The 14,445-nt window shown below is 41.1% G+C and overlaps 3 protein-coding genes across 4 annotated transcripts; 2 read left to right on the forward strand and 1 right to left on the reverse strand.

Moving 5' to 3' along the window:
• The first annotated feature begins 834 nt into the window (after nt 1-834).
• Nucleotides 835-4,548, forward strand: LOC103972110 (pentatricopeptide repeat-containing protein At4g02750-like). Of its 2 annotated transcripts, none has more exons than XM_065095459.1 (2): nt 835-3,143; nt 3,942-4,548. In XM_065095459.1, the coding sequence occupies exon 1, from the start codon at nt 923-925 to the stop codon at nt 2,915-2,917; it is 1,995 nt and encodes a 664-aa protein (XP_064951531.1). In that variant the 5' UTR covers nt 835-922; the 3' UTR covers nt 2,918-3,143; nt 3,942-4,548. The 2 variants fall into 2 exon arrangements, with proteins under 2 accessions (XP_064951531.1, XP_009384595.2); XM_009386320.3 differs by having other exon boundaries at nt 835-3,094.
• Nucleotides 4,549-5,097: 549 nt separating this feature from the next.
• On the reverse strand, nt 5,098-7,591 carry LOC135604950 (3-dehydrosphinganine reductase TSC10A-like). Its single transcript, XM_065094600.1, has 3 exons — nt 7,020-7,591; nt 6,676-6,823; nt 5,098-5,667 (listed from the first exon to the last, which is right to left on the reverse strand). The coding sequence occupies exons 1-3, from the start codon at nt 7,545-7,547 to the stop codon at nt 5,372-5,374; spliced, it is 972 nt and encodes a 323-aa protein (XP_064950672.1). The 5' UTR covers nt 7,548-7,591; the 3' UTR covers nt 5,098-5,371.
• Nucleotides 7,592-10,030: 2,439 nt separating this feature from the next.
• LOC135605406 (growth-regulating factor 5-like) lies at nt 10,031-13,868 on the forward strand. The gene is made up of 4 exons (XM_065095460.1): nt 10,031-10,713; nt 11,548-11,917; nt 13,088-13,560; nt 13,640-13,868. The coding sequence occupies exons 1-4, from the start codon at nt 10,515-10,517 to the stop codon at nt 13,645-13,647; spliced, it is 1,050 nt and encodes a 349-aa protein (XP_064951532.1). The 5' UTR covers nt 10,031-10,514; the 3' UTR covers nt 13,648-13,868.
• The last annotated feature ends 577 nt before the right edge of the window (nt 13,869-14,445 follow it).

The following is a 14,445-nucleotide window of genomic DNA, read 5'->3' on the forward strand; positions in this document are numbered from 1 at the left end:
GACTAAACTTCGCTTGTGAGTCGACTTGGTGTTGTCGATATGTCGATTAGGTGTTATCGACATATCAACCAAATAGATTATATCATTTAAACTTGAATAGTTTTTACGTTATTCATGTGAAACTATAGAAACGATGACTTAATGTTGGCTTAATGTTGGCTCATCAGTCAAGTGGAGTTTGACATACTAAGATAAGATTGACATGTCATTGCTCGGAGCTTACATGTTAACCATGTTATTTTCACTATAACAATAACAATACCATTAATATGTTTGATTTGTAGTATGATGGATGAATCTTTCGTAAACAAATCTTGTAATGATTTGGAATCAAAACACTCTAGCCCTATATACTTCCTTTTTCCTTTTTTATTTAATATTTTACTTCATTATTTATTAAAAAATATTTTGATTTAATTACAGCAAGAACGTTACATGTTGAAGTCATAGTTTTACGAATCACAGTATGAAGGGCAATTATTGTCTCTAAAGGAAAAAAAATCATTTAATCCACTTGCATGCCTATTTTTCAATCTATTTACAAAATATTATATATAAATAAAAAAATATATATATACATGCAAATTAAGTGTTGAGCACATAATAAATTAGTATTTTTAAAAAAATTAAGTAGCTTAACTAATAAAGATTTTAATATATCGTGCATTTAATTTTACTTTCATCATTTATTCTTTATAAAAATAGAAAAAATAATATCCCAATAGCAGGACACGTCACCCCCATAATTTCTTAGTTTTTTAAGATTCATTCTGCCCAAATCGTATTTATTCGTGTTGGATTCCACTCGACAGCAATGTGAGAGGTGACGTCATCACTACCGTAACCTTTCAGGGGTGGGTGGTTCGGTCCGACCAAGGAATCATGCGATCACGCCCGTCATGGTTCTTCCCGACCCAACGACATGCTCTCTCGAGTTCGGTGTGTCAGAGATAGATCGGCCTTTTGCTCACTTCGGTACCTCCTCCTCGACCATCCATGTCGATCTCTAACCACCGCGTCCAATCCGCAGTTGCGGAGGAGTGACGACATCTTCCGTTGGAACTCGGCCATCACCAGTTCCTTCAACGACGGCAAGGTGGAGAGCGCATGGCAGTTCTTCGAGCAAATGCCGCGCAGGAACCTGATCACCTGGAACTGCATGCTCACCGGCCTCGTCAAGAATCGCAGGATCGCCGACGCGCAGCGGGTGTTCGACTCGATGCCCAGAAAGAACGTCGTTTCCTGGACCGTGCTGCTGACCGGGTATGCCAAGTGCGGGCTGATAGACGAGGCGCGAGAACTGTTCGACAGAATTCCCGATAGGAACGTGATCTGCTGGAATTCGATGGTGTCAGGGTACATCAACAATGGTAAGATTGGGAAGGCGCGAGAGGTGTTTGATGATATGCCGGTGAGGAACAACGTCTCGTGGTCGATCATGATTACTGGCTACCTGAAGAACAGACTCATTAACGAGGCACGGGTTTTGTTCGATCAGGCTGCAGGTCATTCGACTTCCACTTGCAACGCTCTGTTATCTGGGTATGTTGACCTAGGTCGTCTCCAGGATGCAGAGGACTTGTTTGGTCAGATGACCCAAAGGGATGTGGTCTCTTGGAACACAATGATTACTTGTTATTCACGAGCTGGGAAGATGGAGCTTGCTCAGCACCTGTTCGATGAGACGCCTGAAAAGGACATTGTGTCATGGACAGCACTTATGCATGGTTATTTGCGGAACAGAAATATTGAAGCTGCACAGAGAATATTTAATGAGATGCCTGATCATGATGTCATGACATGGAACACGATGATGGGAGGATTCATCCAGAATGGCATGCTGGAGGATGCTCTGAGATTGTTTGCTGACATGCCTAATAGAGACGTAGTGTCCTGGAATACTATCTTGCAGGGTTACATTCAACAGGATGATATGGCTGGTGCAAAATGCTGGTTTGATAAAATGCCACAAAGAAGTGAGACTTCATGGAACACATTGATTTCTGGATACAGAAGTGATGAGGCATTGGTTTTGTTCTGTAATATGATCAGAGAAGGATTTAAGCCGGACCAAGGCACATTCAGTGTGGTAATTTCAGTGTGTGCTTCTCTTGTTGCTCTTGGCTGGGGGAGAATGGTCCACCTGTGTGTGATTCGAGTTGGCTATCAGCATGATGCATTGGTCATGAGTTCATTAATCTCATTGTACTCTAGGTGTGGGTTGATCAGTGAAGCAGCTCTAATATTTGAGTGCATTATAAAGCGGGATACTATCACATGGAATGCCATGATTGCAACATATGCTTACCATGGGTTTGCAATGGAAGCTTTCAAGCTTTTCGATGAAATGATTCGAAATGGGTTTAATCCAGATCATGCAACATTCTTGAGCCTCTTGCTCGCATGTTCTCATAAAGGTTTGGTTAACGAAGGGTGTCAATATTTTGATTCTATGCAGAAGGATTGGAATTTTATTCCCAAACCCGAACATTATTCATGCATGGTTGATCTCCTTGGAAGATCTGGCCTTGTTACTCAAGCTCATGAATTTACCAAAATAATACCAGTACAGCTTCAAACAACTGCTTGGGAAACTTTATTAAGTTCATGTAGATATTATGGGAACTTGGAGCTGGGAGAAGTAGCTGCAAAAAGGGTTTTGGATGCTCGACCTCCTGATGGAGGAATGCATGCTCTTATATCAAATATGTATGCTGCAAAAGGAATGTGGAAGAGTGCCGAAAGTGTTAGAATGTTGATGAAAGACCGAGGTCTAAAGAAACAGACTGGGTGCAGTTGGATTGAGGTGAAGGGGAAAATGTGCTCCTTTGTATCTAATGATAAATCAGATCCTTTCATTGAGAAGATATGCCAAGAACTAGACAATCTTACATTCATAATGGAGGGTGCCAGCTGATTAATCATCGATAAAGATGCCTCTCCTTTGTTAGTTTATTACGAAATTTTCTGCTACAAAATGTGCTCCAAGATATCAAAGAGGAAATGTTGAAGCAGTTTATCTCAGAAAGGCAAGAACACAGAACAGGAAAAGAGAGCCTGTAAGACTACCTCATCTTTAAGGCCTGTAACTGAGGTAGAAACATCAAACCAAACCCTACCTTTTGCAAGCAACTATAGACAAAGTAAATATCAGTGCCTAATAATTTTATAATCATGTGATTGTTTTAAGTTCTCATTCTTCAAGACATGCTCATTCCATACTAACCAAGATCTGTTTGTTCTGGAATACTATTACTACATTTACATGCCTTCGTTGAACCTCTCAAGAAAAAGTTGCACAATTTTGAAATAGTACTTACTACCTGTAGAAGTCAGGTTTTCTTCTCTTTTAGGAACATGTTTGGTGTGACCATGTTACGTTCTGCTGCATGTACATTTTATTAGTGCCATCTCCAATCACATTTATGTTACTGATTCTAAACTTCTCTTATTCTCTCTGACTCCTGTTACCATCTTGTTATCATCTTTCCCCATAATTACCTTTTGATGACATTATCAGTATGTCAGTATGTAATAATTATCAGTATGTAATAATTGCCTCTTGTATGCATATAGAAGTAAAAGAAAAATGACAGTATCTTCAGTTTCATAATTTGATCATTTTTATCTAAAAAACCTATATTAATTTGTGATGTAGTTGACTTTTTCTTCACATTGACCTTCCAGACAAATTATTCATCTTCACTGCAACTATTTGAGCTTAAAAGGATCATATATGCATGACAAATCATCCATTGTGTAGATGTTTCATGAAAAAATCTTTCTGAAACTCTGTCCAATAGAACAGACGTTGTCATTCATATTATAGTTGTCAAGTTCTTTCGATTAACTAAATTTCTATAGCGGATGTCAAGATCACAATTCATGAAGCATAATGGGGAACCTCTAAATCATCCAAGGCATCTATTTTATTTTCGCAGGGTTAGCAGCGAAAAGAAAGGTTGCATACCAAGGATTGGCTGCAACTGAAGGTGTCCTGTACCAGATGTCTTGTCTGTACAAGAGCTTGATGAGAGCAGATATGACCTCTTTTTTGCATGTTTACATACTGATATTGGATGGTGACAGCTATTGTTGTTGTATCAACAGTGGATCAGCAAGATGATGTGCCATTTCTTCTTTATGCCTGAAATCTTTTTTACAAAGATAGAAGACTACATTGGAGGGAAGCTTTGATAAGATGGTATTGGCTTGTGCAGAGGAAAAGGCTCTGAAAAGGTCATTCATTTTGCAGAAATATGGTCAAAATCAGATCACAGCATTTTGTAATAGCTTCAGCAAAATAAAAAAAGCTTATTGATCTTGTTACCGTTCATATTTAGGCGAAGAATAAAGGAATGCTAATGACGCATGATGCTGTTGTTCTTTGTGCAGTTCATGCAATTCTTTCTGGTTTTCTTGGGCCTTTTATCTTCTCTGTGACATGTTCTGTGTTCTCCAATTTTGGGGTAAAAAAAACTTTGTACATCATTCATGCTTGGAGTTGTTTTGTGATGTTGAATCGAAATTGGATTTCTTTAGCATTCATCTGAAGTTTTTGCTTGCAGGATCAATATTTGTTCTGCTTCAAGAGATCTTTCACAATTTAACCATCCTCTGCATTGGAGAGCTATGTGCAAAAGATCATAGCAAACTTAAAAATTATAGTCATAATTCCGACTTGACTTTTCCCTCTTGAAAATGCAGAATGCAATTTCGCATTGCAAGATCTTAGAATCCTGGATGAACTCAGTTAGCAGAATTGATGAAGAAGACACTTGTAGATGAAGCACTATAGTAGGCGTTAAACAACAATGTCTGTATATGTTGCCAAATAATTAATAATCTTCAAAGTACTGCTGCATTCAGCCATAAATTACATTATGTTTCTGATACTTTTTTTCTATCTCCAAACTCATTTGACTATCAACCCATACTCTTACTGTGTTATGAAAATGATCTTGGTAAAGGAAGAGGTAAGTAGGGACATATGTGCAGAAGAAAACAGATTGCTATAATATTCACTAGACAGAAATTATCACCATTAGAATAGTTTATACAGAATGCTTAGATCTAACTACTAACAGATAACGATCATCAGTAATTTCAAGAGTTTCAAGTTTTCAAAAACCGGATACCTGCATCCACTTTTTCTTCAGTGTTAATCGACAAACAATCCTCCACTTCTGTTTGAATGTGGCCATCTTGTGACTTAACCAACATATGGCACTTTGAATACAAATTGTACCAAAAAAATGCAAAAATAAATCTGCTGAATCCCATTGCAGTACATCAAACAACATACTACTTTTATTTATGGAAAATAGAGCAACCTCCACAAAAAGATTGCAGCAAGAGAAGACATTCTCAACTACATGGTCTTCTTGGTGTACCACTTATCTATGATGTTAAACCAATTCCACTGGAAGCACAGGCCTAGAAAGCGCATAAAACCAGCACCGAGTACCTCGACAAATGCCATGAGATATGATCTCTGAGGAGACAAACCAGCTGTTGCGATAGATAGCATGGTTCCCTCAAAGTTGCAAGGAACAACAAATTGTGCAGATTTGAGTCCATGTAAAGCTTTCTGGGCGACATCATCAGCATTCATCCCACCTGAAGATGCTGCTATCATATTTGTAACATCTGGTCTTCTCTTCCGTTCTGCAATAAGAAAGCACACTTGATTATCAAGTGCCGTGAAACTTTTAATGACAGAAAAAATGATCTCACAACTTTTTGCCTGAACAGATGGCTTTGGCACACTTTAGCCTCCACAAAAGTTACGAAGTAATGACTATATTATCTACTGTACTTATCTTTAAATAAACATGTCGATCACTGAATTTAGACATAAGCTTTAGTGACAAACTTCAGATCATAATCATAAGGAAACCAGCAGAATATAACATATGCTTCATGTTGGCTATAAAGATACTTCTTAAAAACCTTGGCACTGAGGAAATTTTCTTGGCCAAACAATGTCCCTTTGGCCTTCAAACTTTTTCCTCATCTTAAAAGTAGAAAGAATTGGGAAGTTAAATAACATCCTGGATGGTTGCCATATCAGAGTTATGCTTGAGGATCAACTAAACAAAAAATAAAAGAATTACAAAGCAAAGCGCCCCATCCCCAAAAATGAAAAGAAGAGTCAAGATAAAGATAATAAGTGACACATGAAAAATATAGTATAGTTTAAAATAATCTATAAGATCAATAAAACATATATGGTATGTTACTTCGATATTGATACAATAAATAATCCTGAAATACATTATCAGTAAAATGTAAATATGAATACTAAAACAAAAAGCTATCCTAAGTGAAAATGTCTGAACCTACTATGAATATGAACCTACCAAATAGACTACCTCATCTGCAATCTTTATGAGCAACTATTTAATCAGTTGTCGATACGAGAAAGGCCAAAAATGAATTTGAATGATAGTCATAAAATGTAACAATCTTTCCAAGAGAAATACTGCATATAAAATGATACTTACCTAAAATATATCTAAGTACAATATGAGATTCCAAATTTAAATGCAAAACCCATTAGAGATCGCACAAAGAACCTAAACATTCATATCTTCTTCTGAATTAATGTGGTATGAGTGGTATGATAAGTATCAACAAAAATGGAAACAAAAAGCATAAGACAGTGTTCTACACCTTCAGCAAGCCCTGGTGTTTCTGTATCAGGAGGAAATATGAGGGTTATGTGGATGCTATCAGCAATAACCTCGTGTTGCAATGCCTCTGCGAGGCCTCGAAGCCCAAATTTGCTGGCTGAGTATGCCGTGTAACCATAAATACCCACCTGCATTCGTGCTGTCAGTACATGCCCTGGAAGAACATAACACAATCGACAAGAAGAAATCTTTGGAAAAGGCATAAATTTTGATGAAGACGATCTCAGAATTCGTAGAAAAAATAAATCTTTGGATCGATATAAAGGTGACAAAGGACGAGAAATCCAAATCGATATGGTTTCGGAGGTTAGTAATGCAAATTACCTGGCCGGCCTGGGAGGACATGATGGCGATGGAGGCCGGGAGGCCACTCTCCTTTGCCCTCTGCTTCATGGCGGGGAGCGCGGCCTTGATGAGGTGGAACGTGCCCATGAGGTTGACCTCGACCGTGAAGCGGACCTCCTCCAGGCTCTGCCGATCCAGCTCCTGCGGCAGGAAGACGCCATGGTTGCAGACGAGGACGTCGATATGACCGGCGGCCTCGAGGGCGCAGGCGACAGCCTCGGGGTCGCGAACGTCGGCAGCGAGCGCGGCGGCGTCGACGCCGGTAGCAAGGCGGATGGCGTCACAGGCGTCCCGGAGGCGGTCGGGATCTCGGGCGAGGATGGAGACGCGGGCGCCCTCCGCGGCGGCGCGGCGGGCGAGTGCGAGGCCGATGCCGCTGGAGCCGCCGGATATGAGGACATGGCGGCCCTTGAGGGGGATCCGCACGGGGCGGGGACGGACGATGACGGTGAGGACGACGAGGACGACGACAAACGGGAGGACGAAGAGGAAGAAGAGGGAAGCCATCGATCGTCGATTCCTCCTACGAGGAGAGCAGACCGAGAAGGATCCGAATGCTTTGATGATGGAACAGTAGCTACTGGAAATGGGAGTGTTGGGTCGAGACAGGAAACACCGTATCCACCAGATGTAACGACCAGGTATGACGTCATGGAACCTTCTCATGTCTATCTTCTGTGCTCTTTGTGAGTTAAAACCCTGCTTTCTGAATCGGACGTTAAAGGGGATCGACAGGCCATTTTGGAGCACTTCATGGTAAGCTCGTACTAAAAGAACAGAGTGTTCTGCATATATATATATATATATATATATATATATATATAGAAAAAACAAGTTGAAGAATATGTAATTCCATTTCTTTTTTTGCATTTTTATTACATAGAGAATATAAATCCACAAGATTTTTTTTTTCCTTCTGTATCTTCTCACATTGGCTTTCCATCATTTATAAACAATCAAATTCTAATTTTTAAGATTTTTTTTTTCTTTCACATAGAATTCCTTTTTTCTATTTAAATTTCTCATCCGTCAAAGTGCTTTAGAAGTCCAAAAACAATTGTGAATCCCATTAGATTGCAGAAGATACTCGGCAAAGTGCACTTAGAAACACTTTTGCTCATGTCCAAAATGCCACAAACCACTTGGAAACATGTTGTTCAGCTCCGGCTTGGGAGGCTGTCGCTAAAGAACAGCTGCAAATATGCAAACAGAAGTGTCAGATTCAGTCCAACTCCCACACAAAAAGCCTCAATGCCTTCCTCTGCAGCTCTTGTGTGGTGGAGCTGCAAAAGACTGCAGAAACTTTCTTCCACTGAACCTTCAGAACTCCCAAATGCTCGGACAAATGCTTCGTGTGTGGTGGAGCTCTCTCTGTTCAGTTTCTCTTTTTGATCATTGACTTCTGTAGCCAACATTCTTCTGGTAGATCAAATTTCTGTGTCACCAGCTTTAACAGATCAAGAAGCCAAGCCATGTAGATCAAATCAGTACTGAAGCACTTCACTGAGTTGAGCTGATTCATGGTGGATGCAGGATTGGGTCACACAGCTCGGGAGCACAGTAGTACTGACATGCCATCTCTTGAGATGGTAGTCTGATACTACAAAGCTTCTGCTTGGTGCTTGCTGTTAGCTAACTGCTCTGCAAGGCTCGATTCAAACAGTGGTTGCAGCGAATGATATCTTTTCCCCATACGCTCTCAAATGTTTCCTCCAAATGTTCAGAACAGTGCGTGTGTGTTCATCACTCCTGTTGTCTCCGTGAAAGAGATCAGCCTTGTCAAAATTTACCACGGTAGTACGTCAGTACAAGTAAAATCAGATTCGAAAGGTTGATGTTGCACATCCTCCAAGGCAAAGATAAATCGATTATATATATATATATATATATATATATATATATATATATGTATATATTTGATGACATAAATGGCTGTAAAATGATCATTGCCAAGGAGCAGCAAACCTGTGAAGGACCACAGTGAGGCCTATCTTGATCATATGCCTCCTCCATCCCTCTCATCAGTTTCTTAACCACCGACAAAGGTGATGCTTCTTGGTTCTTCGGCTACGAACACAGCTTTACCACCACGTGAGGTTGCTGCCACGGAGAAGGGGGCATCACCGAGCTGTGGAACCTCACAGGGCTCCTCTTTTTACCCTCTTTGGCCTTCCGGTTGCTCCTCCCCCTTCTCCTTTAGCACTGGTGGAGTTTGGTTTGGTTGCTTGGGGTTGGGCAAAGCAGCAAACAAAGAGAAAGGGACGGGCCCTCCTCCACATCCTGGAGGAGTGCAGGCCAAGTCATGGCTGAGGGGATGAAGGTGGAGATTGGCAAAGCAGCAAACAAATTTACCATGCTGCTGCAGCTGGAGGAGCTGCTGGTACTCGAGTAAAAAAGAGATGTGGGGGCAGTGGAAGTGATAGAATCCACTTGCTACCCATGGAAGGCTGCCCAATTATTTGACCCAAAGTTGGCACCCACTTGGTTTGAACTTTAGGGTTCATCCTTCCCAGTATCTTATGTTCCTGAGACAAAATTTCTCAGAATTACTGTTGATGCAACGTAGTATTTGCTTGTCTTGTCTGTGAAGTTGCAGTATCCAATTAGTTCATCAGACACAAGCAGCTGTCTGTCTGTCTGTCTCCCTTCTCCTAAGCCTAAATCCTTCATATACTCAAGCAGCTGGTGTTGTTGATATCAATCTTTCATTGAAAAGAAATATAAGGAGAAACCCCATTTGGAAGCCACAAAGGCATAAAGGAGAAGGTGACTGACTGACATGTTCAAAGAATCAACTGTAAGTGAATCGTTTAATCTACACTTACGAGGTAAGAGTGTGAATGAATTGAAGGAGAAGAGTGTCCCCACCCTCCCAACAACTACATTTACTGCATGAGTGCATGAGATGCAGAGGCATTAAAATATCACAAGCAACATGTAAAACTTTGTCTGCTTTAAATAGTTCTTCTTTCCTGCTCAGAAACAGATACTGTCTCTCTTCCCAATACACACTGAGAAACCCAAAGTTGCAGATAGAGACAGAGCCCACCCCCTTCTCCCTCCCATCCCAATGCTCCATCTCACCACCCCCTTCCATACACACAACCACCACCACCACCACCACCGCCTCCACCTTCTTTCTCTCCATTTCTTCATCCCATCCTCACACCCTCACCATTAATATGCGTGTATAGTTGTGTTAAAGAGAACAGCCACTCCCTCTGCGGTCTATAAGAACTTGCCTCTCTCTGTAGCTGGTTACCGGTCTGTGTCTGTGTGTGTTTCTCACGCTCACCTCGACCGCCTCTTTACTTACTCTCGGGTATGGCAAAGCTGTGTTCTTCGCGCTTGCCGACGGGAGTGCCGACCGCGTGTCTCGGTTTCCGCCATGAGTGAGGCCAAAGGTGCCTTCTTTTTTCGCTTCTTGTTCTTCTGGGTCTCGTGTTTCTTCGGGCTTTTGGTGTTCCCCGGCAGATGAACAGCACGGTGGGGGAGGCGGCGGGGGGGATGGGGGGCAGGCCGCCGTTCACGGCGGCGCAGTGGCAGGAGCTGGAGCACCAGGCGCTGATCTATAAGTACCTGACGGCGGGGGTGCCCGTGCCGCCGGAGCTCCTGATTCCCATCCGGCGCAGCTTTGAGGCCTTGCCTGGCCGATACTATCATCACCCTGCGCGTAAGCGAATCTTACCGTGTGCTTTGGTCTTTTCCTTCGTTTGGGTTACTGCTGATGGTTTTGGTTGAGGTTTCGCGATGGGAGTAAGTATCAAGATCGCGCTTTTTCTTGTTTTTTTGATGGTTTCTAGTGATCGAAACCATCAAAAGATCGAAAGATTCGAACTTTACACATCTGTTTTCTCCTTTTCCTGATGGATATGAATCATTTGAAGCTTAGAGTTGGTGGCTTCTCGGGATCGAGCGGTCTTAGTGGTTCTTCCTCTAATTTTTCTTGCACAAGGGAACATTTTTTCGGTTCTTTTCTTTTTCTTTTGTGAATGCCAAGGGCTTCAAGAATTAAATAGTCTACCTGTACTACTTGTCCTGATCATAGGTTTCTCCTTTAATATCATGCCACCTTGCTCTGTTTTTTATAATATTCAGTGCTTTTTTCAAGAAATGAAGTACATCTGCAAGTGCTGATCAGCTTGATTTCTCGTTTTTCGATTTCATCTTTTTCCCTGGATCAGATCATTTTGGTTCTGCTGCCATGTTAACCAGATTTTTGCTCTTCTTGTATGCCTGTGAAATAAATGGTTTATACAGTGAAAATTATGCTTTAAGACTTATGAAATCTTCATTGATTTTTCAGCACTTGTTTTTGTTTGGAAAATGCATGGTATAGACTATAGAGATGTCGTTTCTATTAATCCAATTAGCTACATGAATGGGGAAAATGGTGCCTTTCCTTGAATTTTCCTCCTAGTCTGTGGTGAGGATCTTGGTTTTCTGATTACATACAGCCACCCATCTTTCATGAAAGTTGATATGGTTGGGTGTTTGTCGAGTTCAGTAGCCTACTGCTCCTACTATGGAAAGAAGCTGGATCCAGAGCCAGGGCGGTGCCGTCGAACTGATGGGAAGAAGTGGCGGTGCTCCAAGGATGCACATCCTGACTCCAAGTATTGCGAGCGCCACATGCATCGTGGCCGCAACCGTTCAAGAAAGCCTGTGGAATCACAATCCATTTCCCAATTGCAGTCGGCCTCATCTACTACGACATCACTAACTCCCACCGGGAGCAGTGGGAGTGTCAGCAGTGGAGGAGGCTTGCAGAGCATTCCCCAGTTCTCCGTTGCCGGTCACAGCGGTAGACAAAGTTTGTGCCTTGGTGCCTCCAGCTCATTGCATCTGCCCATGGACCCTGGCCCTTATGGTAACAGGTATCTTTTTCTTTCCCCCTCTTGAAGAGGCAGTGCACATAACAGTATTAGGATTTCTCTCTGGTTGTTTCTGTTTGCATATATGGTACAAATCTTATTAGAATGGTCACTTGACATCATCTGTGCTTATCTGTTGGTAAACATAGCTACATTGTGCACAGCAGTCTGGTATTCCACTTGTGCTGTAGCGACTTGTTGATTGTGTTCTATTATCTTTTTTGTCCACTTGGGACAATCTGAGACTAAGTTGCTGACTACATGCCATAATTATAGAAACTAGGAAGGTTTTAGTAGCAAAAATATTAATTGTTTCATTGACATGGTTCTTATCTCAGCCTGTTCTATGCTTGATTGTCTAATTTTTGCTGTCTTATCATAGAGGATTTTTAGGAACATGCCTTGGAAGTAACAAGCTTCTTCTCTTACTGCTAATTTCTATTAGGTGTATACTATGATTTTAACAGACATTATGCACCCTACGGATCTCTGAATTTGGGAGTTTGAGATTATTAGAGGAAAAAAGTATTATCTTCAATAAAGCAACTTCCACATCAGGAAGAAAATGTCATCATATTTTTAATTTTCATAGTTCAAAAAAGAAAATAATGATCTTCTCCGGAAATCATTAATATTCATTTACTCTCAAACTCATCAGATGTCATAGTTATCGGGTGTTCTTATAGTGCCTAGTGAAAATGGGTTTGCCAATTTGGATACTCAATTGGCTTGTAGATATCTGAATGCCATACTTTACAGGAATACACACCATGTGCATTCAGGACATCATCATTTTATTCAGCCAATGAGGGTGATTTACTGTGACTTTAAGTCATCGAGTGAAGCAACATATAGACCATACTTTTAAGCATCTCATGTTGGTTTCAAGTTCTTGCATAAACATGCTTGAAGCTGTTTGCTTTTATGGTTTCTGTACCCTAGTTCTTTTGCTGTAGAACTTAATTGCCCGAAGTGAGAATAGTTGTGGGTACATGTAGGGGAAGCAACACCATGAGAAAAAATTGTAGCAAAGTGGCAAACTAGTGGTGTGTTTAGTAGTGAGTTTCAAAGTAATTTTAAGAGGGTTCACTAGGTTAAAGTTGATGCTTTATGTGCCCTAATCAGTTGCCTGTTGTTATTATCAGTAGTAATTCATTCAACTGGAACCTGTAGGTACTTCTCTGGTGTTAAACCTGGAGTTGATGAGCAGAGTTTCTTCTCGGAAGCCTCTGGTAGTGCAAGGGGTCTTGGAATGGACCCAGTTGACAGCTCATGGCACTTGATGCCATCCCGAGTGTCATTGTTTCCATCTTCAAAAGCTAGAGATCCTTCTCCTCTGCAGAGTGCGTACACTCAGCTTCAGTCGGTTCAAGATCTCGGGCATGTAACAATCAGTTCAATGTCACGACAGCCGGAGCAGCAACAACACTCATTCATTGGGGGTGAGTTCAATTCACCAGAGCCTGTGAAGCAAGAAAGCCAATTCCTCCGACCTTTCTTCGACGAATGGCCCAAGACAAGAGACTCTTGGTCCGATATGGAAGAAGATAGATCCAACCGAACATCATATTCCACAACCCAGCTCTCGATTTCATTCCCGATGTCCTCCTCGGACTTTTCGACCACCTCTTCGAAGTCCCCTAATGGTAAGTCCTTTTCAGACTCGTTGTATACTTGTAATTCTTGTTCTTACATGGTATCTATCTATGATCCTTATCTCGGCAGATGATTGAGGGAGAAGTACTTCGACCTTTGGATGCCATCTTTAAACCTCCATCGGACGAGGCACAGCAGGAACTTTGCCTGCATTTTGATGTCATCTCTCTGATTTGGTGGAGTGGAAAATTTCATGTCTGCTTTCTTGTTATTTCATGCACTGAAACTGTATGTGGTAGCTGCATGCAACCAAGTGTTATGTTACTGATGTGTGCCATTGGTAGTCTTTTTTATCTTAGTCATCTGGTACGAACCTACAACTACAAGAAGTACATTTAAAGGTTTAAGCCTGGAAACATTTGCTCACTTGATGGCCAAAGGAGAGAGCAATCTTGGGAGGGACAAGCTCAATAGCAAAGGCATAGATGAGAGCCATTAAATGATGAAAGTGTTGTTTGTTCTCATGGGTAGGCTCACAAGGTATGAGACCCCAAAGAAACATTACATTACAGCCTATTTTGTTATGCCCATGCTACAAAAATGATAAAAATAAATGTAGTTTAGTAAATGAAACATCATATTCTGTTGTATGCAAAAAGAAACATACAATAAAGTGTAATGCTACACTTGCTGAAGAAATCATGGTGACTTCTTGTGGACGAGAGAAAGGATGTCATCACTGTGTAAAAGAACTAAAAAAGAGATCTGTTTCCCATTACACATGATGCAATCTCAGCGTGTTCTTTGTATGGTACGTTGATGGAGAATATATCATTTTACGGTCACAAGAATAAATACATATCAAGTATTCTGTTTCTAAATCCATGAGGTGGATAATTTGCCACAAAAAAAAAAAAAAACCATATATTGCGACA

The sequence above is a fragment of the Musa acuminata genome, chromosome BXJ2-2 (assembly GCF_036884655.1).
Source record: "Musa acuminata AAA Group cultivar baxijiao chromosome BXJ2-2, Cavendish_Baxijiao_AAA, whole genome shotgun sequence".
Classification (NCBI taxonomy): Eukaryota; Viridiplantae; Streptophyta; class Magnoliopsida; order Zingiberales; family Musaceae; genus Musa; species Musa acuminata.

Excerpts from the sequence above, each read along its gene's own strand:
- LOC103972110 (XM_065095459.1), top strand. The coding sequence starts at position 923 with ATGCTCTCTCGAGTTCGGTGTGTCAGAGATAGATCGGCCTTTTGCTCA.
- LOC135604950 (XM_065094600.1), bottom strand. The coding sequence starts at position 7,547 with ATGGCTTCCCTCTTCTTCCTCTTCGTCCTCCCGTTTGTCGTCGTCCTC. Across the intron at positions 6,824-7,019 it reads TGTCCTCCCAGGCCGGCCAG|GTGGGTATTTATGGTTACAC; the intron begins GTAATTTGCATT and ends GCACGAATGCAG. Across the intron at positions 5,668-6,675 it reads AACACCAGGGCTTGCTGAAG|AACGGAAGAGAAGACCAGAT; the intron begins GTGTAGAACACT and ends TTCTTATTGCAG.
- LOC135605406 (XM_065095460.1), top strand. The coding sequence starts at position 10,515 with ATGAACAGCACGGTGGGGGAGGCGGCGGGGGGGATGGGGGGCAGGCCG. Across the intron at positions 10,714-11,547 it reads ATACTATCATCACCCTGCGC|TAGCCTACTGCTCCTACTAT; the intron begins GTAAGCGAATCT and ends TGTCGAGTTCAG. Across the intron at positions 11,918-13,087 it reads CCTGGCCCTTATGGTAACAG|GTACTTCTCTGGTGTTAAAC; the intron begins GTATCTTTTTCT and ends TGGAACCTGTAG.